Below are 27,097 nucleotides of genomic sequence, written 5' to 3'. Positions count from 1 at the left end.
AGGATTGTGCCTGGGGTCATGAATACTCCATAAAATATACATTAATTTACCAAAATTTAGTACAAATATAGTAAATGTGAATGGTCCTTTCCTTTCATTGCTGTCATATTAGTATCAAAGGCAAGTAAAGGTCTGCTGCTCTACTACTTATATAAAATGCAACAGTCACGGCACTACACTAATTTAAATAATAAAATATTAAAATAACATCTACAGACTCTGAAAAAAGTCAGTTTATAGGAGAGATTATATTTATTATAATATCTAATATATGTAAAAAAAAAAAAAAATATATATATATATATATATATATATATATATATATATATATATATATATATATATATATATATATATATATAATTAAATGTAAAATATTGGTTACCATGGTATATTTTAAAAGTAGACAAAAGAGGTACAATAAATGTATTTGATGTATAAAATGGGGTCAGTCTTAAGCTGGTTGTAAGGTTGTTTCTAAAATACTTCTTATTAAACATTAGTTTAAATTGTATATAAAATTCAATAAGAGAAAGAATATCATATGCCTGATTTCTGTAACAAGTAATATTATATAAAATGTTAATAGATAACAAATAGATAACAAAGTTATCTATATGTGCAAAGTCAAGTTAAGTCACCTTTATAGTTTTAAATACAGATTATTGTAAATAAATATAATATAAAATTCATATGATACTCTTGTGATTTAAAAAAAAAAGTTATATGTGGAGGACCAATCTTGCAGAAATTCTAAATAAATAATAGGAAACTAAATAAAGAAATAAATTACTTGATAAAACAAATATAGTTCATTTGTAATTAAATTGAATCTATTTTTTTATTACTTTTTGTATTTATTTTTACACTTATTTTTATTCTTTTTAACTTTTATTAATTTATTCTTCTATTTATTTATTTATTATATTTCTATTATTAATACATTTTTCAATCACTTATTTTTACATGTATCTATTTATGCATTTATTTAAAAAAAAACATTTACTCCCACAAGTATTTATTTCCAGATATATTAATTTTTTTCTTTTTACTTTCTTTTTTCTTATTTCTATTTCATTTTTCATTTTACACATTTTAAACATACAAAACACTTATCCTATAATACCAAATACAGATTAATAATAAATAAAGAAGTAGTTTCCATGTTGCATTTTTTGATAAAACAAATATAGTTCATTTGTAATTAAATTGAATCTACTTTATTACTTTTTTGCATTTATTTTTAACTTTTACATACTTATTATTCCATTAATTTTTTTATATTTAATCATTCATTTATTTATTTGTACATGTATTTATTTACTCTTTTTTCAAATATATTTATTCCCACATGTATTTATTTCCGTGTTTATTTATTCGTCTATTTATAAATTTTTCTTATTTCTATTTCATTTTTCTTATTACATATTTTAAATATACAAAACACTTATCCTAAAAATACCAAATTCAGATTTATTAATAAATAAAGTCGTCAAAAAAATTATCTTTAGTTTCCATGACGCATGTTTGATCAAACAAATAATAGTCAATTTGTAATTAAATTAAATCAATTTTATTTCTTCTTTGTTACTCAATTGTTTTGTTACTTTTTTGTATTTATTGTTACATAATTTTTTAAACTTTTATTTATTTATTCTTCCATTTATTTTTTATATTTATTTATTTAATTTATTCATTCATTTATTTAGTTTTACATGTATTTATTTACTCATTTATTTTTATATTTATTTCTAGATTTATTTATTTATTTTTACTTAGTTTTTTCTTATTTCTATTTAATTTTTTCTTTTATATATTTTAAATACACAAAACATTTATCCTAAAAATACCAAATACAGATTTAATAATAAAGAAGTCAAAAAAATTTCTTTAGTTTCCATGATGCATGTTTTGATAAAATAAATATAGTTCATTTGTAATTAAATTGAATCAATTTTTTATTACTTATACTAAGTATACTTACTTATATTTTATTATATTTACTTTATTACTTTTTGTATTTATTTTTACATTATTTTGATTCTTTTTAACTTTTATTTACTTATTCTTACATTTATTTTTACATGTATTTATTAATTTATTTATTTTTACATGTATTTTTTCCTCATTTATTTAGTTTTAAATATTTATTCCCACATGCATTTATTTTTGGGTTTATTTATTCATTTATTTATTTTTACTTTTTGTTTTGTTTCTTATTTCTATTCCATTTTTCTTTTTACATATTCTAAATACACAAAACACTACACAAAATACAGATTTAATAATAAAGTCGTCAAAAAAAAAAATCTTTAGTTTCCAGGACGCATGTTTGATAAAACAAAAAAATTATTTGTAATTCACCTAAATCTATTTTATTACTTTTTTGTATTTATTTTTACATTCATTTTGATTCTTTTTAACTTTTATTTACTTCTTTTAAATATATATTTACGCATTTATTTATTTTTTTTTATATTTATTTATTCCCATGTATTTATTTTCAGATTTATTTATTCATTTATTTCTTTTTACGTTCTTTTTCTTATTTTTACATGTTTAAACACACAAAACACTTAGCCTAAAATAGCAAAAACAGATTTAATAATGAATAAAAAGTACAAAATATTATCTCTAGTTTCCATGACACATTTTTATTAAAAGACACATGTTAGCCAGCAGTACATATATATTCAATGTTTTAGTCGAGGTATTTAAATATTTATGAAACCCATTCCATAATGGTCTTAAAAGGCTTCTGTGACTTTTGGCTGTTAAGACTGAATATGCAGCATAAACAAAATCTCCAAGACATATCTTCACTACCATGTATCTTTTCTGCACATTGCCATCAAGATGGATTTTGGGGGCTCTGTCCTGCTCCCCCTTCAGACCGGGTTGCAGAAATTGATGTGTTTGTTACACCACTGGACTTCAGATTGAGTTTTTCTACTGCACTCAAGATAGGACCATCTACTTTAGGTACGCTAGAAGATGTTGAGATGACCGGCGATGGTGCTACTAGTCCTTCTAAAGACTCATTTGTAAAGGTTTGTGCGTTGTTAAGTACTGTGGGCACATCTGACAATGACTGAGTTTGTCCAAAAGCTGAGACATTTGTCGCTAATGACGTGTTGATATCTGCTGGATTATTAAGATCTGAAGGTATCTGTGGGCTCTCAAGCATTGGTGTTGTGGTTGTGATGGCAGTAGATGGGCTTTCTAATGCTGATGCACCTCCTTGTGCTGCAGCTTCAGCTTCAGCCTTAGCTAGTTCTGCAGCCTTGCTCTCCATCTCCTGCATTCGCTTCTCCACCATTGCGGGCATCAGCTGGACATACGTGCCCATTAAACGGTGATTGGTCCTTATTAACTTGCCAGCACAACTGTCCGCACATCGCTCCTGGTGAAATAACACAAACGAAAGAAAAGGGAGCATTATATACCCGTCATAGTGAATTTATATATAACAACCAGGGTTCCTGCAAGTTTGATTGAACCGAAGGCTTAAATACCTCTGTTCCCAACCACAAAAAAAGTGATGATCTTCCTCAGTGTCTTGTTTTAACATGCACATGTCTAAATGTGTGACCCTGGACCACAAAACCAGTCTTAAGTAGCACGGGTATATTTGTAGCAATAGCCAACAATACATTGTACGGGTCAAAATGATCAATTTTTCTTTTATGCCGAAAATCATTAGGATATTAAGTAAAAAATCATGTTCCATGAAGATATTCTTAAGTTCCTACCATAAATGTATTAAAACAAATTTTTTGATTAATAATATGCATTGCTAAGAACTTCATTTGGACAAGTTTAAAGGTGATTTTCTCAATATTCTGATTTTTTTTGCGTCCTCAGATTTGAGAATTTTAAATAGTTGTCTCACAGCCAAATATTGTCCTAACTTAACAAACCATACAAAAGTGGAAAGCTTATTTATTAGCTTTCAGATTAAATCTCAATTTCAAAAAATTTACTTAAGGCTGGTTTTGTGGTCCAGGGTCACATATTTTTAAATCAAGATACATTTACTTGAGAAGCGAAATTATATCACAAGATAAAGAGTCTTGTTTTTTTCAAAAAATGATCAACATGAAAACTAACTTTATTTTATTAAATCCTTCAAGACTTAATTTTACATATGCATCTCAAGTAAGCGTATCTTGATATATGGATATTTAGATATTTGTATTGGAAAATAAAAATACTAAGGAAGACCATTTTTTGCAATGCATGTAACATTCAATGCCATGAAATGTAAACCCTCCTTCGCAGTATTTATTTCTTAAAGATTTTGGAAATAATTACACAAAAATACACTTTAAAATATTTTAATATAATAATTTAAACAAATATATTATTATATATATTTATAATAAATATAAAATACTTTAAAGTACGGTCTGCTATGTTCAAGGCTCCATTCATTTGATTAAAAATACAGAAAAACTGTAATATTGTGAAATATTTTTGCAATTTAAAATAGTGTTTTCCTGTTTTAAGATACTTATAGAATTTATTCCTGTGATGCAAAGCTGAATTTTCAGCATCATTACTCCAGTCTTCAGTCACATGAACCTTCAGAAATCATTCTAATGTGTTGATTTATTACTTTTATTATCAATGATGGAACCAGTTGTGCTGCTCAATATTTCTTTTTTTTTTTTTTTTTTGGAAACTGTGATACTTTTTTCAGGATTCTTTGATAAATAAAACATTTAAAAGAACATTTATTTAAAATAGAAATCTTTTGTAACAAGTTTGGGGTCAGTAAATATTTTCTTTCTTTCTTTGAAAGAAATGATCACTTTTATTCAGCAAAGATGTGTTAAAGGTTGTATCAGCGATTTCTAGCCTGAAACATAAAGTGTAAAATTCAGCTGATCTTTCATCACGATCCGCTCGCTGCCTGCCCCATAAATTGTCTGTGAAAAAAACGCGTCTCTCTGGTCAGCCTAGGGTCCGAGATATGCCAAAAAAAACAATCGGCACTACCAACCATTCCACAGCAAAAACAAACATTGTTCCAACCAATCAGCGTCAGGGGTTTGGTGTTGTGGACTTTCGCTCCGCCTCCCTCACATCCCTGCACCAGTAGGAAAGTCCACAACACGAACCCCCTGACGCTGATTGGTTGGAACACGGTTTGTTTATCTGTGGAATAGTTGATAGTGCCGATTGTTTTTTTGGCATATCTCGGACCCTAGGCTGACCAGAGAGACGCGGTTTTTTCACAGACAATTTATGGGGCAGGCAGCGAGCGGATCGTGAATAAAGGTCAGCTGAATTTGACACTTTATGTTTTAGGCTAGAAATCGCTGATACAACCTTTAAATTGACCTATTTTGATAAATGCTGTCCTTTAACTTTTTAATTCATCAAAGAATCTTGAAAAAATTATCACAGGTTGCAAAAAATATTAAGCAGCACAACTGTTTCCAACACTGATGAGTAATAAAAGTAATAAATCAGCATATTAGAATGACTTCTGAAAGATTTGTGCGACACAGAAGATTGGAGTTATGGCTGATTAAAAATTCAGCTTTGCATCACATAAATAAATTATATTTTAAAGTATATTAAAATAGAAAACTGTTATTTTAAATTGCGATAACATTTCACAATATTTTTTTCTGTATTTTTGATCGAATAAATTGAAAAAATAAATTGAACTTAATCACAACGATACAGGCATTTTTTATGTTTATATATATATATATATATATATATATATATATATATAATAAAAAGGTTTTTATATTAAAATCATAGGTAAATCATGTTCGCCTCACCTCATCCATTGTAAGATTTCTGTAATTGAAATTGCTTGTGCATCGCTGAAAGCAGATTTCCGTCATGCGATTGTAAACCATCAGGAAGTCCCGCAACTAAATCACAAAACAGTCAATGAAACCATAATTTTTATGAAATATTTGTCACATTCATATATGCACGAAAAGGACTGCACACGCTCGCTGTCATACTTACGTTTCGTAGCTGTCCGGCGGGGTCCATGATAATATTGTTGGCAGTATATATCAAGACAAACGCCTACAAATACTACAACTACGAATAAATTACAATTGCTAAAGATGTAAATAAGAAACGATATCCAAGAGCTATCGCATGACTTTCAACAGCGCGCGGCCATGTTTACAATCACGTGACTACAGGAGCAAACGTCACGATAAGTTGCAGCGGAAATTTGCAAAAAGTCCTCACCTCGGTACTGCTGCTGCATTTTCCCTGCCTGTCGTCGTTGTACGTGAAATGAAATAAAGATTATTTACTTTATTTCTTTCTTCATTTTTTACTAACAAAAGTGGTTAGGACTGTGAGGAAAGCTTTTACAGTCTCTTATATTTTTTTATTTGACAGTGAGAAATTTTAATAGTACATATTTGGTCAATTTATAGCATTTTTTGTATCTTCAGACATTCTTCTATCTAAGGGTTAAAATAAATAATTACAGGTAGGCCTACAAAAATAGTCACCAAGATGTTTAATATCAAGACAAAGCCATACAAATATTACTGAATAATTATGTCAAACAGTCCTTATTTTTCTGTGCATAGGTACAGCAAATGACTTGAGTCATTAATTAACCTTATTTGCACAAATATGCACACTTATATCCTTAAAATCTAAAAAAAAAAAAAACATAAAACAAGCAGATAAATATTTTAACATAGTCTATAAGTAGAGAACAAACAGACCAACCTTCAAATGCAAGAAACAAGCAAGCACATTTAAAGTGGCAAACTCATTTAGATGTGTCTCAAACAGACACAACCTCAGAAAAGATATCTGCTCTCCTCTGCATGCGTTTGAACACACAGAAAATATATTTTGGGGTGTGACGTTATGTACTTTAGCAATGAGCTTTAAATATCACAGCTGTTGACTGTGCCGGCACCACCCCGCAGTATCCTGTGTTTTATCTTTTAAGATGCTAAAGGTTTTTATTAACCCTGAAACTGTTAACTGTCCTGTTCTAGACTTTGTCTTGATCTACCGAGGGAGTGATCAAAGCCTTCATGGACATTTCTGTGCATCTCAAACTCTCTCTCTGCATTATCATCTCTTTCCATTTCCATTTCCATCTCTCTTTCTCTCTCCCTCTCTCTCTCCCTTTCCCTCTCTTCTGCCTCCAGGGCTACTTGATGACTGTTGAGGTAGATACTGTGACGTGAAACCATGAGGCTGCTGCTCCGGGACGGGAGGGTGACGTCAGCCTCGTCTTCAGCCTGGTCGATGCAATTTTGCTGGGATGTGGGTTGAGGATGTGTCTGGGCCTGGTGAGTCTGACCCTGTTTTTGGTATTTTCTCTTCTTCCTACGCTTTTTATTGGCAGTCAGATCAAGTGAAGCATAGGATACGTCCCCCTGCTGGACCTGTGTGATAATGACAAACCTAAGCTGTATTTTCATGATGTAATACAGTGGAAAAAAAAAAAATGACTTACCTTGCCTCACTTTAGCTTTCAGGATATATTGCAACACAACAAAGGTCAAAAGAATTTCGCAATAAGTTGCGCAATACTGGTAGAATAGCTTTCAGACTTTAAATCTGTGTTATGATAACTTGCGTCTCTAATTTTAGTGTTGAAATAGACTAAAGTGTTTTTAGACCTGTATATTGTTAGCTTTGCTCCGCAACAGGGACCTAAATTGTGACAATGTTGGATTGTCTTTTGGTTTGATTCGCTTTCACTCAACAACATTTCAAAGCATACAAAAATATGTTTATGCAAGTCACATGTAAGTAAAATGGTCCTCTCATTGGTGCACCTGTTTATGTTCCCTATAGACGCTTTATAGACACCATCAATGTAGCTGTCGTTACACACACACACACACACACTGCATTCCAGTTGTATTCCCCTATATTTAAAATGTATCAATTAGAGCAGGAATCAATGGAAAGAAGAACAATTAGACACCATTTTAAGATGAATAGATGCTCTTTGGTTTTCAACTGGTATTGATGTGTTCATTTATGGCTAAACGAACTTAACTAAGTAAAAAAAATATATAAATTTTTCCAATATAAAACATGAAAACAACATAAAACCCAATGCCAATTTTTGAACTCAGTATGAAGCGGAAAATGTGATAGTCTTTTTGCCATATTGTGACTTTTCTACACCGCCATTCATCAGTAAGATTTTTGATGTTTTTAAAGGCGTTTTTTATGCTCATCGAGGCTGTATTTATTTGAACAAAAGTTCAGAAAAATTTGTAATATTGTGAAATATTATTTCAATGTAAAATAACTGCTTTCTATTTTATTTATTATTATTTTTTTTATTATTATTATATTATTTTTTATTTATTTTATTATATGTGAATATATTTTAAAATGTAATTTATTTTTGTGGCGCAAAGCTGAATTTTCAGCCTCATTACTCCAGTCTTCAGTGTCACATGATTTATCAGAAATCATTCTAATATGCTGATTTATTATCAATGTTGGAAACAGATGTACTGCTTAATATTTTGTTGGAACCTGTGATACTATTTTTCTGAATTCTTTAATAAATAAAAAGTGGAGAAAAAAAATAACAGAATTTGTTAAAAGAAATTTATTATAAACTACCATTTAAAAGTTTGTGGTCTGTATATTTGAAAGAAATTAATACTTTATTCACCAAGGATGTGTTAAAAAGATCAAAAGTGATAGCAAAGACTTATATTGTTAGAAAAGATTTATATTTTGAATAAATGCTTTTTATTCATCAAAGAATCCTGAAAAAAGAATCACAGTTTCCAAAAAAATATGAAGCAGTACAACTGTTTCCAACATTGATAATAAAAGTAATAAATTAGCATATTTGAATGATTTCTGAAGGATCGTGTGACACTGAAGACTGGAGTAATGGCTGATGAAAATTCAGCTTTGCATCACGGGAATAAACTATATTTTAAAATATATACAATAGAAAACCATTCATTTAATCTGCAATAATATTTCACAATATTACATTTTTTTCTGTATTTTTGATCAAGTAAATGCAGCCTTGATGAGCATAAAAATCTAAAAAAAAAAAAAAAAAAAATTAATCTCTAAAAAAACATTTAAAATCTTACTGATCCCAGACTTTGGAATGGCATTGTATATCCAGATAAAACGGCTTCATAAACATAAAATATGATTTTGTCCATCAGAAACTGATTGGATTGTTGTCATTGCAGCAATGTGTAGCAGATTGCTTTGAGTGACAGGTTGCCTTCACGTCGGTGCGCACAACTTGAGATATTCTGACTAAAGATTGACCCATTTCACATTTCTGGGGTCAATTGAGTTAACTTCAGCAGTGGTAAAATACACTAAAACAAAACTACAACAAAAATATGCTTTGCATTCTCATTTGCCCATTAGCAAAAGAAAAAAAAAAATCTATGATAGGGTTTCTCATTCTTCACGACTTTCCGAAGGAAGAAAAAAAGTTGCTGGTCAAAAGAGAGAAAGATGTCAAATTTGCTGTAACATCCTTTGTGTCAGAAGCACTGACACAGCAGTATTAACTAGGTTTATGTATGCCAAGGTAAAAAAAACAAAAAACAAAGTATAGTGTTAAAAATGTAAAATATAAATGAAAAGTTAATAACTCTGGAAATGCCTCATCGAAGTCTGTGAAAAGAGCTCATTATGAGGGGTCATGCATTAAAAAATAATGATGTGCATGGATGAGTCATTTATAATACACATCGTAATATTCCATTTAAAAATGAAATGTAAATTTTGATACGGTGGCGACTTGAACTTTATAAAAAAGGCTCAATATCTTGCAAAAGTACTATCAATGCATTTGAATGTTCAGCTTGCATGCTATTAATGTGGCATAACAATGTAGCTTTTGACATACATACTGCTGTAGAGTGGTCTGAGAAGTCTGACCACAGCTGTGTAGATTAAAAGACCTGTATCTACACACGTGTCTATTTTCTGTAAAAGCGTAGGCGTGCATGCCTAAAATAGTTATCAAGTGTGCATTCTCACGCAGCCCTTGTCTGTGAACATCTTAAATTTACACCATTAAGCTATTGAAGTGATCATGAAAAACGTTACACAATACAGTTTGATATATGAAGGTGCGGTTTATAATTTTGTGCTTGTTAGAAATACCACAGCGCATGCCATAAGTAGCAGATTTTGTCTTAAAAAACTGTAATTTAATAGTTTGCTGCGTAAGACAGAACCAGAAAGTAATAACAGAGAAAGTTTAACAAGTTTAATATATGCAATTATTATGCAATTCACAATGGTTGGCCATCAAATTACCAACCGATAAACAAGCAAATAAATAGATAGATAAATTAGTATAAATACACTAACAGTCAAAAGTTTTTGAACACTAAGATTTTTAATCTTCTGTTCTCTAAGCCTGCATTTATTTGATCATGTGACTGAAGTAGCCTAATGATGCTGAAAGTTTAGCTTAGATAACAGGAATACAAAATTACAAATACAATGTAGACTTTGTGAGCAGAAGAGACTTTGTTAAAAAAAAAATTAATCCTACTGTACAAAAACTTTTGACTGGTAGTGTAAAAAAATTATTAAGGGCAGGAATATCAGTTTGGATGAATATTGAATAATTTTCATGAAAAAAAAAAAACATTTAAGTGTGCAAAAGTTCCATGATTTTACAGTTAACGGATAGACATTGTTTTGAAAGAGATTTTATGTGTACGAATGTAGATCAGTAGTGTGGTGTTCTTGAACTATTAAAGTCAAAACATAATTTTACAGTAATAATGTTCATTGAATGCCTCCGGATGTTAGCAATTTCTATGAAATTTGTTGAAGACCTTACCTTTAATCTCTGCTTTGCTGTGCTTGCATGTGACATTTCTTCATAGCACACCTCTGGAGACATTTCAAAAGGCTCTGCACAAATTTAACAGGTATTAAATAAATGGCATATAGGCATGTCATCATAAAAGCATAATTATTAGCAGTAAATAGCAGCTTACCTCCTCCCTCTAAACAGATATTTCCATAAATAGGATTTTCTTGTCTTTCCATCTCATCATCCTCAAACCTGCATAACACATAACCGAATGCATTTAAATGATTTAAAAGGCTGTTTTTCTCATTTTTGTGAGAATGTACATAAAATTTTTTTTAATTCAAACAATATGCTGATAATCACCTGTACGATCGAAGTGAATCTTGACGTAATGGCTCATCTCCATATTCAAATGTGTTTTCATTAGCTGATTAAAAAAAAACAGTTTATAACGGTGACCTCAAAATGTAGATTTGTCTTAATTCATCTTATGTTTTATAAAAGTCAAATATATGAAGCATACCTGGATATCTTTTCCCCTTTCTTCTTAATAAACAGAATACCACATTTAAACACACAGATATCAGCAGTGCAGTCGATGTCAGAGCAATAGCAACATACTCACTAGTGCAAGCACTTGGAGCTAAAGAGAGAATTAACAGGTCATGATTAAATGAATGTTGCATTAGCTTCCCATTACATTTTATTTAATGTTTTTATTACAACCTTTTATAATCATTTTGTTCCACAATAGCCATGATAAAATGAAATACAAAAGGTAGTTGGTAAAATAGCTTTTTCTTCATTAAAACAAAACTTAAACCTTTAACTATTTTTATATTTTATTATTAATATTTTATTTACTGACATAAAACTTTTGTAGTCAGATGTCATCTGAAATAGTGTATAAACAGAAACCATTGAGAGGTGAATCAGTGAGGTCTGAGTTTCCGTAGATGCCATCACACTGAAAGTATTTAAAGATTTTCTACCAATATAATTATCATTCATATTATTAATAAACTTAACTAATCTACATCTGCTCTTACATTCGTATTAGTAATTGTTACTGTATTATTCAAAGACGGTTTAACATGTAAGGGTTTGATTTAAATCCATCACTTTTCTAAGCCTTAAAAACAAACAAACAATGTCTGAGAACCATAAAGAAAACCTGCAAAAATGCAATTGTTATAGAAAAAAAGGCAGTTTCAGTCTGTGATTAACATGATGATAAGCTACTGCTTGAGCCAACAAAACAGCTTTCATTTAAACACAATGCATTCACAAAACTGGCAACAGAAATCTTTCACATACAGAAGTGAAGTATTTTTCTTCTTACCTGTCCCCATGATTTTATAGGGTCAAATGTCCAATAAAGCCTTGTCTGATAATACCTCTCACCTGTACGTGAGCATGTTCAGCGAGAAGTGCACCAGTGCTGCTATTTTTATCGTCTTTAGACGTTTTCGGTTACAAACAGGAAATGTGGCGGCTACCTTATTCGTTGCAAACGTTCACAAGAAACACATGGAGTCAACATTGTGTAGTGTCATCAAGCACTCTCTATTGTTAAGCTGTACATCGAAAGCATTTAGTCTTTATGGCTTTTGTTCGCATTTATTAAAATCTAAGTGTGAAAAGTTTTCAAGCTGCATTTGAGTTTCTTTGCTGCGTTTGTGAAAAATGTCAAATGTGTGTTTGTCATTTGATTTTCTTTATTAAAAAGCACATTTCATTTATGTTTTATCTTGCATTGATTTCTTGTGAGTAAACTGTAATATAAAAAAAGGTGAAAAGTAAAAAATCAAACATGGCTGCAAATACCATAGACACTGAGAGACAGCAATATTCAATATTCAGATTAGCACTTAACAAATATGGATTTTTCAGTTACCAGGTTTTAAAAATGTACCTTTGTTGGACAATTTGGTTGGATCCATCAGATCAAATACTTTGTTGTACAGAAGTTATACTGTGAAACAAATCATCGTTTGAATTTACACACTGTAATATACAACTAAAATATTGCTAAAATGTCAAAGACAAACGTATTATGAACAAAAATGTTTTTATAACTTTAGATTATTAATTTTGTACAATTACAATTATTATAATAGTCATACCCCTGGTTTCACAAAAGAGACTTAAGCCTAGTCCTAGACTAAAATGTTAGTCTGAGCTGTTTCAACTGATAGAAACTTGCGCTGACTGATATAAAATATATTAATTACCTTTGTTTTGTCTCAAGATGAACACCAGTAATGTTTATAAAAAATGACTTAAATGTCCTGAATCAACTATGGCCTAATCCTGGCTTAGTCTATAGCCTTGTCTGTTAAACCAAGCTATAATATAAGGTATTCAGGTGATACAACTACACAAATCTTCATTTTCTAGTTTCTCTTTTCTGCATAACTGAACTATCATGCACTGTACATTGTTGTGTGAGTCAAAGATAAATAAAAATAGAATTTTGCACATTTCTTGTTATTGTTCTTATACATTATTGGTAAATTACCTGTATCATGATGTACAATAGTACATTGGAGGCCTGACTGTACATTGCAGGATACAGATGATTTAAACACTGAAACAATCAATCCTTTTTTCTGAATTTTCCATTTCCGACCACAACAGCGAGAGCAGGAAACGTCCCTCTGCATAAACGTGTCGCTGTTGTAGCAGAGAACCACAATGCACAAAACTCTGTACAAAAAAGCATCTCTCACTCTCGCTCTTTCTCTTGTTTTCTCCGTCTAACGCACATACTCTTTCTATCAGGGGTATGTCTCTGTTCATTAATCAGAAATGCTTCTCGCACATTGAATGAAGGCTTGTTTTCAGGAATAAACTGCATTTTAAAATGCTGAATGTTGTATTAGCAGAATGAACAGAATCAGAAATTTAGCCTAAGATGATTTAATCAGTAAACAACCACCAGCTGTGCTGTTATTACAAGTTCTAATAAATGGTGACCAGAGCTTGCATTTGCATTTCCAGATTAGACCTGTAAGGTTAAGGACACATACTGTCTCTGTTGGTCACTGTCTGATGTGGTTTTGGCAGTTGGTTTGTGTCGACTATCTGAGGTGTAAACTGAGGTTTTATGGGGCCTGAAACAATCAGGGGATAGCCTTCGCCTTTGTTAACAGAACATGCAGCCACAACAGGAGGTCAGCGCTAGCATGTAGGCTTCATTTCAAAGCTAGCTGAGCAGATAATGGTATTAATAGCTGACATTTCAATAACTGTCTCGTCTATTTAACATAATAATCATTATTATTAAACTCAATAGTTACCTAAGGCCTAGTGATATTTCATATTTCTGGAATTTACCTGTTTTTTGACCCCATTTCCTTCCACCCTCACATACTTTTGTTTTTTGTAAATTCACACATTTCAGGGAAAATTTTTACATAGTTATGATGTAGGAGTAGTTTGTGTGCTAAGAAATCAAGCTTTTCGATCATTTATTTAATGTTTGTTAGCAAAAAAGCCAAATAATACCCAAATTATTTATAAGAGTAACAGATTTTATTCAGAAATAGGCTACAGAGAAAATAAGTAAAAAATACTTTAAAAATCACATTAAAACTGAGGGTGATCTCTTATTAACCAAAAAATATAACAAAATAAAATTAGTAAAAAACAACTTATAAACATATTTTATAACACATTTGATGTACCGATTAATTTTTATATGTGAATAAAGCTTAAATCTGTTTATCACAAAAGTGACCGTCTAAGAAGACTGGGTGATTCATATGGGTTATATTTACAATGTGTTTAAGAACTTTTTGAGGCATCAAAGTATTGTTAGCGTGGACTTTCAGTGGAAGGACAGAAATAAATCTCTCAGGTTTCATTAAAAATATTTTCATTTGTTTTTTGAAGAGGAACGAAACTTCATGAGGGTGAGTAATCAATGAGACAGTTTTCATTTTTGGGTGAGTCCTTTGAGGAAAAATCTTCCTGTCAGCATTTTTGTGGCCCACGGTTTGTGATACAGTCACATTAGAATATCAGTCATAGGGACATCAGGTTCTTCACTGATGTGTATTTCACTGGTGGTGGGGGAGGCTTGAATGGAGGTGGCATATCCATTCTGTAAAGAAAAAAGTAAAAACGTAAATAAATGGACTGGAAATGTGTAGGATGTGAGATTACGTAAAAGGACAGAGGATGTGTTGTTGATTTTAGTGTGTCTCACTTTTTTATGGTTGGTGTCTGGTGAAACAAAATCGGGACAGCGGAGTTTTTGAGGCTGAAAGAAAAACAAAAGAAACAAGAACTGGCGACACCTGCTGTTAAATCCGTGTGAATGCATCAAAAATGAATCTTTTACAAACTAGTTGTTTTAATAAAAGTGTAATCTATTAAACGTAATCTACAAAAGACAATCATATATGAAGGTTCTGTGACATTTGTGTGTTCTTTTAATGTAGGCTAGTGCTTGTTGGCAGGGCTTTGCAAAATACAGTTGTGTACAAACTACAAAATGTTTATTTTACCAAAATAAAGTATTTTGTATCATACAAAATGCATGTTATAGTTTATTTAGTACTGACCTGAATAAGATATTTCATATAAAAGATGTTTACATATCCACAAAACCATTCATAAGGGTCAATTTTGTGAAATTGACATTTATGCATCATCTGAATGCAGAATAAATATGCTTTCTTCTCTTTTTTTGTTAGGATAGGACAATATTTGGCCAAGATACAACTATTTGAAAATCTGGAAACTGAGGGTGCAAAAAAATATAAATGTTGAGAAAATCACCTTTAAAGTTGTCCAAATGAAGTTTTGATATATTTACAGTAGGAAATTTACTAAATATCTTCATGAAACATGATCTTTACTTAATAACCTATTGATTTTTGGCCTAAAAGAAAAATCGATAATTTTGACTTATACAGTGTATTTTTTGGCTATTGCTACAAATATACCCATGCTACTTAAGACTGGTTTTGTGGTCCAGGATCACATATTTCATAGCGCCCATTGCCAATCAACAGGCCACATGGCGTATTTGACATCGGCATAAAATTACAGACATTTCAGGAGCAAGTTTTTAGTTTTTTTAAGACTGTATTTTTTTTTGGTAATAATATTCCAGTAGTATGTATTAAACAGAATTTATGGTCGTTTTGATTTCATGTTGACTTTCAAGTGTCTAATTTGTTTGTGTGTGTGTTTGTGTTGCACCTTTTAATGTTGTAACAGTGGTGGTAATGTTTTTCTTTGTTATAACAGGTATCTTTATATATACACCCCTCACATTTCAGCAACCATTTTAGTATATCAAGGGACAATACTATAGTAATTAAACTTGGATATATTTTAGAGTAGTCAATGTGCAGCTTGTATAGCAGTGTAGATTAACTGTCCTCTGAAAATCACTAATAACAGCCATTATTGTCAAAATAGTGAGTACACCCTAAGTGACAACAGCAGTATGTTGCAAAGCCACATGTCCTATTCATCATGTTTATGTCTGCTTGACAGTACCATACAAAGTTGTGTATCTTGTATTAGAACAGTTCAAATTAGGTGCTTTAAGTACAATTCTCTCATACTGACCACTAGATGTTCAACATGGCATCTCATGGCAAAGAACTCTCTGAGGATTTGAGAATTAGAATTGTTGCTCTCCACAAAGATGGCCAAGGCTATTAGAGGTTCAGTAACACCCTGAAACCGAGTTACACTAAAGTGGTCAGGGTCATACAGCGGTTTTCTAAGATGCGTTCCATTCGGAACAGGCCTTGCAAGGGTCGATCAACGAAGTTGAGTACTCGTTCTGTGCGTCAGGTGCAGAACCTGGCTTCAAAAAAAGGTTTAAAGGTTGCAGAAGTAGAAGGTCAGCTTGTCAGTGCTCAGACCATACGCCGCACACTGCAACCAGTCAGTTTGCAAAGGCGTCGTCCCAGAAAGTTCACAAGTTCATCTGAAGCTGGCTCACACTATTAAGCACCTGTGGGGCATCCTCAAGTGTAAGGTGGAGAAGCACCATATGTCTAACATCCAGCAGCTCTGTAATGTCATTATAGAGGAGTGGAAGAGGATCCCAGAAACAACCTGTGCAGCTCTGGTCAATTCCATGCCCAGGATGATCAAGGCAGTGCCAGATAACAATGGTGCTAACACAAAATATTGACACTTTGGACAAGTTCACTCAGGGTTTACTCACTTTTGTTGCCAGCTATTTTGACAATAATGGCTGTATGTTGAGTAATTTTCAGGGGAGAGTAAATCTATACTGCTATACAAGCTGCACATTGCTTACTCTAAAATATATCCAAGTTTCATTTCTATAGTATTGTCCCTTGAGAAGATATACTAAAATGGTTGCTGAAATGTGAAGGGTGTACTCACTTTTTTGTGAGATACTGTATATGGTTCCTGGAACTGGAATTCTGCACAGTTTAACTGTATAAGGTTCCTGCATGTAATGTAAATGCATTGCCAACAGGTGGAGTAAGCTGTCATTGAGAGGAGTTGGTTGGCTGGTGTGTCTGGCTTGTAGGATAATGGCATTTGTTTGGAATGTGCTGGTTAGAAAGTGACCAATTTCTGTTGTCTCAGCAGTACTAGTGCTCCATGAGCTGGTCATTGCTTCAGCAGCAATACTTTTCGAAGAGACAATGAAATATACACGTTATCTTGTAGTTTCAGTTTCTATAGACATGTTTACATATGATGGAGGGTCACTGGGAACTGAAACAGTTTGGTTACCAATCTTCTTTCATCTTCCACAGAAGTCATCATGAATTCATCGAATTCAGTAGTATGTGCTGTGTACGCTTTGGGCAAACTGGGACTTTCTTATTTTTCACAATTAAGAAGCTGTTATTTTATACAAAGGAATTTTAAATTGCAATGTGATCGCAATTACAAAAAAAGCTTTTTCTTACCTTCGTTTTGCTTTCAGAGAACACGGATGGAAAACTCCAAATCTGTCTTGAGTTGATTGTCCAGGGAGACAGCTGTCAGTTTATATGTTCCTGACTGGTCAGATGTCACGGAGGTCAGAGACAAAGTGTCTGACAGAGACAGTGTTGTGTCACCCTAAAAATCATCACATGGATTTGTGATTTTAGACAAGCTGAGACAGATAATACACTATAAATGGTTTGTTTAAAGCAATACTTTTTTAATATTTAATCTCAATCTCCTATTATTTCACAGTCTTGGAGCATTATCCTTGGATACGCTGCAAGTCAAGCATTTGTGTCCCCCTCTCAGTTGAGAGCTGGGTGCTGCACTATATGAGCATAGTGTTCTGGAGTCCTGTGACTGATATGATAAGTAGGTCCACCCTCCAAAGGCAAAACACAGTAACTACACATTTGGTCAAAATTGAAATAAGGCTTAAAATGGACTTTGTGACAACTGTTTTGTCTTGTGGCAAAGCCTCCTGGTTCAATTTTGTCTTGTTTCAGAGAAACGAGAGTGTGAACATGTTTGACTAGCTGGTGTAAAAACTTTAAAGGCATTTTTCTCAGTTTCAGTGTTGGAGGAGTTACTGCACTCTGCCTTTGGAGGGCAGACTGGTGTCTGGTCACCCATTGAAGCTGGGAAAACCAGGTTGCTAGTGAGGCCAGCAGGGGGTGCTCACCCTGTGGCCTGTGTGGGTCCTAGCACCCCAGCATAGTGACGGAGACACTATGCTGTCAAAAAGCACCATCCTTCGGATGAGACGTTAAACCGAGGTCCTGACTCTTTGTGGGCATTAAAAATCCCAGGTCTTTCCAAAAGAGTAGAGGTGAGACCTCGGCATCCTGGCTAAATTTGCCCATTGGCTTCTGACCATCATGGCCTTCTAACAATCCCCATATATACTAATTAGCTTCATCACTAGCTTCAATTAGCTACTAATTCGCCTTGGGCCCCACTCTACATATCCTCGATGGTACCTTCCTGAAGCAGGATGTTGCTACCAAGAACCTGTTGAGCCAGCATGCTCATGCGAGCTGACGGTAGCCCCCTGGGTGACAGGCCAGGGTCTAGTTTTTTGTCCCAGATGCTTGCCCGCAGGTCCTAAAACTAACTTTTTGGCGTATCTTCACATAAAGCAATCTTCACATAAACTCTTATACAAATTGATCTTTATTCAAGCTACAAACGTTAATCAGCGACTAGAGCAGTCGAGTGATGATTTGTGTTTTCCTTTTGTTCTTTGATTTCCATCAATGATAGACTTCAGCAGGTTTCATTTTAAAAGTAGTACGGTCTCTTTAAAACCTGATGCACATGATGTTTTACGGTCATTTAAGACTTTATAACTCATGTAAGACTTTGTTTACGAGGTAACTCACCAAAACTGCGCATTTTGACATAAATTGTGTGTGTGTTTGGATGCTATTATTTGATTCGCTCTTGTTGCTTATGACAGAACAGCTAATCTTGATCTTGTCTTCGGAAAAGATTATTTTATTCGCTTGCGTCAGAAACTGCGAATCTGGACTTTTTTAAAAAGTCTGTTGTTTTTACTGCATTGCATTGTTATATTTCGTAAAAGTTTTACGCGCCAACTGGCGACTGACACTGTTATAGGAGAAAAGGGCACAATTTAATATTCAATATATCAATAAATAAAAAAAACTGGTATTTTACCATTTATTTCATGTATAAAAAACATTTAAATCACACGAAAACACATACAAATGAGGATCTTATGTTAAGCTAAATATAACAAAATGAAACATTAAAGAGTTAATTCACTCAAATATGAAAATTCTAAACCCACAAGACTTTTGTTTATCTTCAAATAATTTTAAACATATTTGATGTGGTCTATGGGTTTTGATCAATGTTTAAATATGAGCTTTAAAATTAAATCTGTCTCTTTAAGAAGACATTTTAAATTAAACCACTCGATTCTAATCGATAACATTTACAATGTTTTCTAAACTTTTTGAAGCAGCAAAGTATTGATGAAATATAATTGATGAAACATTTCCAAAATATTTTAGATCAGCCCTTTAGGGAAGAAATCTTCCTGTCAGTATATTTGTGGCCCACGGTTTGTGGGTTCTCAAGTGCATGATACATTCACACTAGAATATCAGTCATAGGGACATCATGGTTCCTCACTGATGTGTATTTCACTGGTGGTGGGGGAGGCTTGAATGGAGGTGGCATATCCATTCTGTAAATACAAAGTAAAAATGTAGATGAACGCACTGAAAATGTGTTAGAACAGAGGATGTGCTGCTGATTTTGGTGTGTCTCACTTTTTTTGGTTCTGGTATCTTCTGTATAGAAGCACAATCAATACAAGCAACAGCAACACAATTGGTACAGCGATATATGCTGAGCTTTTTGAGGCTGAAAGAAAAACAAGAGACATTCATGGAAAAGTCAACCAATAATATGCCTGTTTTTTGGTCATGTGCATGTCTGTTTAAAAATAAATCATATCAATCATAAATCACACACTTTAAATTAAACATCATGGGGTCATGCATGTCTGCAGGATCCCAAATTACAGCTAAACATGTTAGATTACTTTATTGCGTGTATTTCATTTGTTTAAAGGGAACCTCCGGTATTTAGACTTGTATGGCTTAATATAACACAAATTATGTCTCTTACTGAAATGTGTAGCAGAAAACCCAAGAAAGACTTACCTTATTTAAAAAAATCCACATCATTTTATACATATTTTGGACTATGGGGGGCACCATTATTTCAATGACGTGAAATGGCTGCACTACCTGTTGCTATTTTTACCGCAACACAACTCGGAAAATAAAATACTGATATAATGCCACATTGGGTGGCTTTTGGTTGGGCTTTTCCTAGCTATAAGAAGAGGAGCAAAGAATGGGAAGATGCCTGTGGACAAATAAAACTTCCTAAAGACCTGCGTCTTTGTTCTCTCCACTTTAGCCCTAATGTCTTTGAGGCTTTCAGTGGACCACAGCTACTGAAAGAGCTTACAAACGGCAGAGACAAGAAGTGCTAGATGGCATTTTGGCAAGACGTAAACATGTTGATGCTTGTCATGACGCTGCAGCTGCTGAAGGAGTTTCTCAGCGCGAATTTCACTCAATATCCGGGGTGTTTAGACTCCTTGTGGGGAAAATCGATGGTATAACATTTGGTTTATGCTTCTTTCCATCGCCACCTGTAAGCTCTTTCAGTAGCTGTGGTTATCGTTTTTTCAGAGTTGTGTATTCTGAATTGTGTTGCGGTAAGAATAGCAACTGGTGGCGTCAGTAGTTTACAGAGTGCAACCATTTCACGTCATAATTGTGCCCCAATAGTCCAAAATATGTATAAAATTATGTGGGTTTTTCAAATAACGTACATCTTTCATTTGTTTTCTAATACATATTTCAACAAGAGACAAAATTTACGTTATATTAAGTTCTAATACCCAGGGTTCCCTTTAAAATGAACATAAAACATGATCGTAATTCCTTATGAAATAGATTAAAACCATATTCAAATTAAAGGAATATTCCAGCCTAATACATGACAGAAAAGTTGATTTTAGGCTATATAAAACATAGTAGGCTATGTGACAAACACACCTCGATTTATTTCTGAGTAATAAAAAATAAATAAATTTTAAAATTTGAGTCGATTTCAAATAGATTTAATAATGATTGTCATATAATCGTATGGCCGTTTCTTATCTGAATGAACTCAAGCCTAAATGCTAGTTTATGCGGTTTATAGTGGAGTTTGAGATCTGGTTCACCTTTATGAGAAAAAAATCATGTTATTTGCTATTTTTGCCATACTATTGTTTTCGGTTTTAATACATTTAGAAAGCTGCAATTACCTTGTAACAATAATCCTTACCAAAAGTAGTGAGGGGAAAAACAAAACTTTTTGAAAGTCTGAATCATTTGCTTTGCAAAATAATGCAGTTACGAGGCGATCAAAACACTAAAGACTGGCGGCACCTGCTGGTCAAATCTGTGTAAACGCAACAAAAGCCTAATCTAGGTCAATTAGAATCAATTAAACATTCTTATTTTAGTATTGTATACACATAAACGACTATTAAAATTCAATAAGTTAATTAAAATTGAACCTACATTATAAAACTGACCCGAGATCTGTTAAAACCACTGGATACTCGTTCAAAGCATGTTTTGAAAGCGCCAATCACTGACCAACATACCGCACGGCATACGTGACGCAAGCATGAAGGAAAGTTGTTTTAAGAGTGTCGCAAATAACATTTTCCTCTGGAATAATATCCCACAAGTGTGTGTAGCCGAAATTGAATATGATAGGCTATGTTTTGATTTAATGTCTTTCAGAAGAGTCATTTGTGTGTGTTTTACCTTTTGGTGTTGTAACAGTCATGATGTTTTTCTGTGTTATAACAGCTGTGGCTATTTCTCTTCTTCTCGTAGCTTGATCTGGAGTAACAGTGCTCAAAATCTCTGTCGATTTTGCAGTGCTTGTATGTAATGTAGATGCATTGCCAACAGGTGGAGCAGAAGAGCTGTCATTGAGAGGAGTGGGATGACTGGTGTGTCTGTGTTGTAGGGTTGTCATAGTGGCATTTGGTTTCACTGTGCTGGCTATGAAGTGACCAGATTCTGTTGTAGACACAGTGGTATCAGTGCTCCATGAGCTGGTCCCATTGGTGGGAAAGCTGCTCAGATGTTCAGTGGTTCTTACTGGGGAAGAAGTTGTCATTCCTTGAGCAGCAATCATTATGAAAGGGAAAATGAAAATTGTAATTATATTATTGCATTACACTACAGTAAAACAAGACCATAAAATCTATGTGGAAGTGAAACAGTATTAGGATGTTTGTGGTGTGAGTTTGCACAATGATTCTATTCACTGTCACGATTAGTCTGACATGGCACAGACAATGCTCACCAATGATACCTGTGGGTTTATCCGAATGTGTGTCAAAAGTACAGTATATGACGCACATACACATACACACAAATTTTGTAACTTTCCGTATTGATTTTTCACAGGTGTTTTACTTTATTTTAAATTATGCATTGCATTGTGTTGTGTTTAAGGGTTAAAGGAAATGTCCTTGAAGGGTTAGTCTACCAAGAAATCTAAACTCTATCGTCATTTACGCACCCATGTGTCATTCGTTTCAGTTCCATAGACTTCCATTGTATATTTAATTGAGGTCACTGGGAACCGAAACTGGTTACCAACTTCTTCACAATATCATCTTTCATGTTCCACAGAAGAAAGAAAGTTATACAAGTTAGGAATAACATGAGGATGAGTGAATAATAAAATTGTAATTTTTGGGTGGACTGTCTCTTTAACAGCTAATGTTTTTCCCCTAACCATCACACAAACCTTTTGCATTTTTACGTTTTCAATAAGATTATTTAGCATGTTTATTAAGTCATTTTCCTCATGGGGACTGTTGGCTGGTAACAATGTAGATAATTTCAGGTTTTACTATCCTTCTGGGAACATTTAGTTCTCAAAATGTAGGCAAAACCTGACCTACACACATAAAAACACCTCAACAGCTTTTGCTAAAACAATAAGCCCCAGACGGCTTCGAAAGAGGGAAATTGATCAATTAACCTCTGTTCCAAAACGTATAATTAATTCCCAAAGGCTTCAGTGGTATTTTTTCCATTGTTTGTGCTGTGTGCTTTGCTTTGGGCAAACTGGGACTTTATCGTTTATTATTCACAGTTAAGAAGCTGTTATTTTTTTACAAGGGAATTTTAAATTGCCATGTGATCGCAATTACAAAAAGCTTTTCTTACCTTCGCTTTGCTTTGAGAGAACACGGATAGAAAACTTCATGTCTGTCTGGAGTTGATTGTCTAGGGAGACAGCTGTCAGTTTGTATATTCCTGACTGGTCAGATGTTACAGAGGTCAGAGACAAAGTGTCTGACAGAGACAGTGTTGTGTCACCCTAAAAATCATCACATGGATTTGTACATTTAGACAAGCTGAGACAGATAATACACTACAAATGGTTTATTTAAAGCAATTCTGCTTTAATATTTTAATTTCAATCTCTTGAAAGATATTTCACAATCTTACCCTCATCCACGTATACTGCAAGTGCTGTGATGCTTTTGCGATACAAGAAATCGCCACATCCTCACCAACGCTGATGTTTAAGGGGCTGCTTGTGTTACATTCAATCCCATCAAGAACTGTTTGGAAAAGCAGGAGTTATTTTATATGGATTTGTTTTATTAGACAGATAATGGTAAAAAATTATTCAAAAACTTTTTAGCTGCAATTAATTTATATTCTTAAAGAAACACTCACAATTCACTATTAGTTCCATGGTGGCATTGAGACCTTGCTGATTTCGGACTAATGAGTCCCATTCAGGTGAACAGATGTACACATCGCTGTTGTTTCTGGTGACGTTTGGTAAAATGAACTCTCCGTTTGAGCTTTCCAGCCAAAATATCCTGTCCTGATGAGACGAATGAGATCAACAGAATTGTATAAACTGTGGAATGTAGAAATATAGTATATAGTATTTTTCTGTCTGACTCACCTTTGAACGTTCAAGCTTGTAACGGAGTGGTGGAGGGCTAGCTGCACAAGTTATTTTCATGTCATCTCCCTCTTTTATGAATCCATATGGATGTGGCATCTTCACTGATGCTGGAGGCTCTGAAATTAGCAGACAGATGATGGTTATTTGCTTTTAAATTGAATTGAATGTGAGAATGTAGGTTAACAGTAAGCAGTTTACCTGTAACTTGCAGCTTTGTGGTTCTTTTAATCGAGCCATTAGGATATGAAGTTATTTCGCAAATATAATTTGCACTGTCCTTCACACTAACGCCATACAGGGTCAGGGTTGAGCCCCGCAGCTTCCCATTTTTTGAACTGATCACTGTCTCCAGAAGAGAACCGGATTGAAAATATTTTATTGGCATCAAAGGATGGAACACAACAACCTTCTGATCATTCTTCTCATTTCCTTTTTGCTGTTTAGTCCATTCCAGCTGGATAATTGTGATGTCATTCTCCTCTCCCACAATGCACTGCAGGCTGATGTTTTGTCCCTCCACAGCAGTTACGTCCGTGTTGTATTGTATAAGCACTCCATATGTTCCTGATAAACCAGTTTCATAAGTGATAGTCAGATTGTGTTATTCACAAGGTTTCACCTTTTACCCATTAGAAAATATATTTAATGACTGAAAAAATGTCATATGTACAGTTGAAGTCAAAAGTTTACATACACCTTGCAGAATCTGCAAAATATTATTTTACCAAAATAAGAGGGATCATACCAAATGCATGTTATTTTTTATTTAGGACTGACCTGAATAAGATATTTCACATAAAAGACGTTTACATATATGCAACATGAAAAAATATAGTTCTATAAAATATAAAAATGACCCCGTTCAAAAGTTTACATACACTTGATTCCTAATACTGTGTTGTTACCTGAAGGACCCACAGCTGTGGTTTTTTTTTTTTTTGTTTAGTGATAGTTGTTCATGAGTTCCTTATATGTCCTAAACAGTTAAACTGTCCGCTGTTCTTAAGAAAAATCCTTCAGCTCCCACAGATTTTTGTGTATTTGAACACTTTCCAACAATGACTGTATGATTTTGAGATCCATCTTTTCACACTGAGGACAACTGAGGGACTCGTATGCAACTATTACAGAAGGTTCAAATGCTTACTGATGCGCCAGAAGGAAACACAATGCATTAAGAGCTGGGGGGTGAAAACTTTTGAACAGAATGAAGAAAATGTCTTATTTTGCCTAAATATCTTTTTTTATTTTTATTTTTTTATTTAGTACTGCCCTTCAGAAGCTACAGGAGATACCTAAATGTTTTCCGGAAGACAAAATTAGTTACATTTACCCTGATCCTCAAATTCAAAAAGTTTATAATGCATCTTAATGCATTGTGTTTCCTTCTGAAGCATCAGTGAGCATTTGAAACTGAATCTGTAATAGTTGCATATGAGTCTTTCAGTTTGAAAGATGGATCTCAAAATCATACAGCCATTGTTGGAAAGGGTTCAAATACACAAAAATGCTGAAAAACAAAAAAGATTGTGTGGGAGCATAGGGATTTTTTTTTCAAGAACAGTGGCAGTTTAACTGCTCAGGACAAACAAGGGACTCATGAACTACAACTAAAAAAAAAAAAAAAGTATTAAGAATCAAGTGTATGCAAACCTTTGAACAAGGTCATTTTTATAAATGTAACTTTTTTTTTGTCCTGTGGACTATATGTAAATGTCTTTTAAGTGAAATATCTTATTCAGATCGGTACTAAGTTAAAAATAACATTTGGTATGATCCCTCTTATTTTGGCAAAATAATTAACATTTTGCAGATTCTGCAAGGTGTATGTAAACTTTTGACTTCAACTGTAACCATCAAGTAAAAAGTAATATATTTGTCTTACACCTTGAACACATATGAGTGTGCATATGTTAATGATTATATAAAATTTACAAAACAGTTTTTCAAAATAAGTATTCATTTTTTATTTTAGGCATCAGGTAAAGTTATTTAATTTGTTATTTATAATTTTTTTTAACCATCAAGTAAAAAGCAATGCATTTTCCATCACACCTTCAAAGCATGTGCATCTTAATCATGTTAAGCTATGTTATGCTAATCATTGATTCATAAATATCATCATTACATTTAGGAGTGCTCCACTCCATCTAACAATCTGAAATAATCTTGCTTTGTGAGAAAAAGATCACATTGTCTGATAATTGAAGAGATTTATTGACCATGACAGTTTTGAGGGTCATTTCAGAATGTTTCTGCTTGATTGTTAAATCACTGTATGTATAAACTTCATTTCAAATGCATTTTCGGAGTAAATTAATAGATATAAAGATGAGCGTCATGTCACAGACCCCTTAACCACAGCACAGATCAGTTTAAAAGCTAATAAACATTTTCGTTGTGGGTAAAAATAAAAATCCAAGCCCCTCTTACCTCGTATAATGCATAAAAACATAAGAAGTTTGTACGTTGGCCCTGTCATCAAAAAATCCATTTCTGTGAAGACAACAGTCTGAACAGAATGAGTCAAACATAAGCAGCAGCGGAGGCACAGGAAGTGAGCTACACCACTAGAGAGACAGGAACTGGTTTATCTTCGTCGTTTTACATGTCTAGTCTGTCTGAATCAACAGTTGCTTCGTTTTGCTTAAGCTCTGCAGTATCGTTTTTTTTTCTCCCAAGTGAACAGCAGAAGATACCTAAAGGAGAGATGCTCTTACGTCTAGAGTGATTGAGATGGACCTGATACTCTTTATAAGCACAATGAACTGTTTCAAAACATAATTATGACCTTAT

The 27,097-nt window shown here is 33.1% G+C and overlaps 3 protein-coding genes across 3 annotated transcripts; all 3 read right to left on the bottom strand.

Moving 5' to 3' along the window:
* Positions 1-2,640: 2,640 nt before the first annotated feature.
* On the bottom strand, positions 2,641-6,156 carry timm10b (translocase of inner mitochondrial membrane 10 homolog B (yeast)). The gene is made up of 3 exons (XM_073830133.1): positions 5,995-6,156; positions 5,799-5,894; positions 2,641-3,403 (listed from the first exon to the last, which is right to left on the bottom strand). The coding sequence occupies exons 1-3, from the start codon at positions 6,019-6,021 to the stop codon at positions 2,852-2,854; spliced, it is 675 nt and encodes a 224-aa protein (XP_073686234.1). The 5' UTR covers positions 6,022-6,156; the 3' UTR covers positions 2,641-2,851.
* A 479-nt stretch (positions 6,157-6,635) lies between these two features.
* On the bottom strand, positions 6,636-11,333 carry LOC141298709 (uncharacterized). The gene is made up of 4 exons (XM_073829013.1): positions 11,165-11,333; positions 10,986-11,053; positions 10,826-10,899; positions 6,636-7,400 (listed from the first exon to the last, which is right to left on the bottom strand). Exons 2-4 carry the CDS (start codon positions 11,035-11,037, stop codon positions 6,987-6,989), a joined length of 540 nt encoding a protein of 179 aa, XP_073685114.1. The 5' UTR covers positions 11,038-11,053; positions 11,165-11,333; the 3' UTR covers positions 6,636-6,986.
* An 8,319-nt stretch (positions 11,334-19,652) lies between these two features.
* Positions 19,653-26,857, bottom strand: LOC141299891 (uncharacterized). Its single transcript, XM_073830255.1, has 9 exons — positions 26,735-26,857; positions 24,500-24,865; positions 24,299-24,417; positions 24,061-24,214; positions 23,827-23,942; positions 23,542-23,695; positions 22,117-22,479; positions 20,047-20,140; positions 19,653-19,961 (listed from the first exon to the last, which is right to left on the bottom strand). Exons 1-9 carry the CDS (start codon positions 26,793-26,795, stop codon positions 19,865-19,867), a joined length of 1,524 nt encoding a protein of 507 aa, XP_073686356.1. The 5' UTR covers positions 26,796-26,857; the 3' UTR covers positions 19,653-19,864.
* Positions 26,858-27,097: the final 240 nt, after the last annotated feature.

Source organism: Garra rufa, chromosome 23, assembly GCF_049309525.1.
Source record: "Garra rufa chromosome 23, GarRuf1.0, whole genome shotgun sequence".
Taxonomy (NCBI): Eukaryota; Metazoa; Chordata; class Actinopteri; order Cypriniformes; family Cyprinidae; genus Garra; species Garra rufa.
Note: the sequence above shows the minus strand (reverse complement) of the source record. Positions and strands in the feature narration are given on the sequence as shown.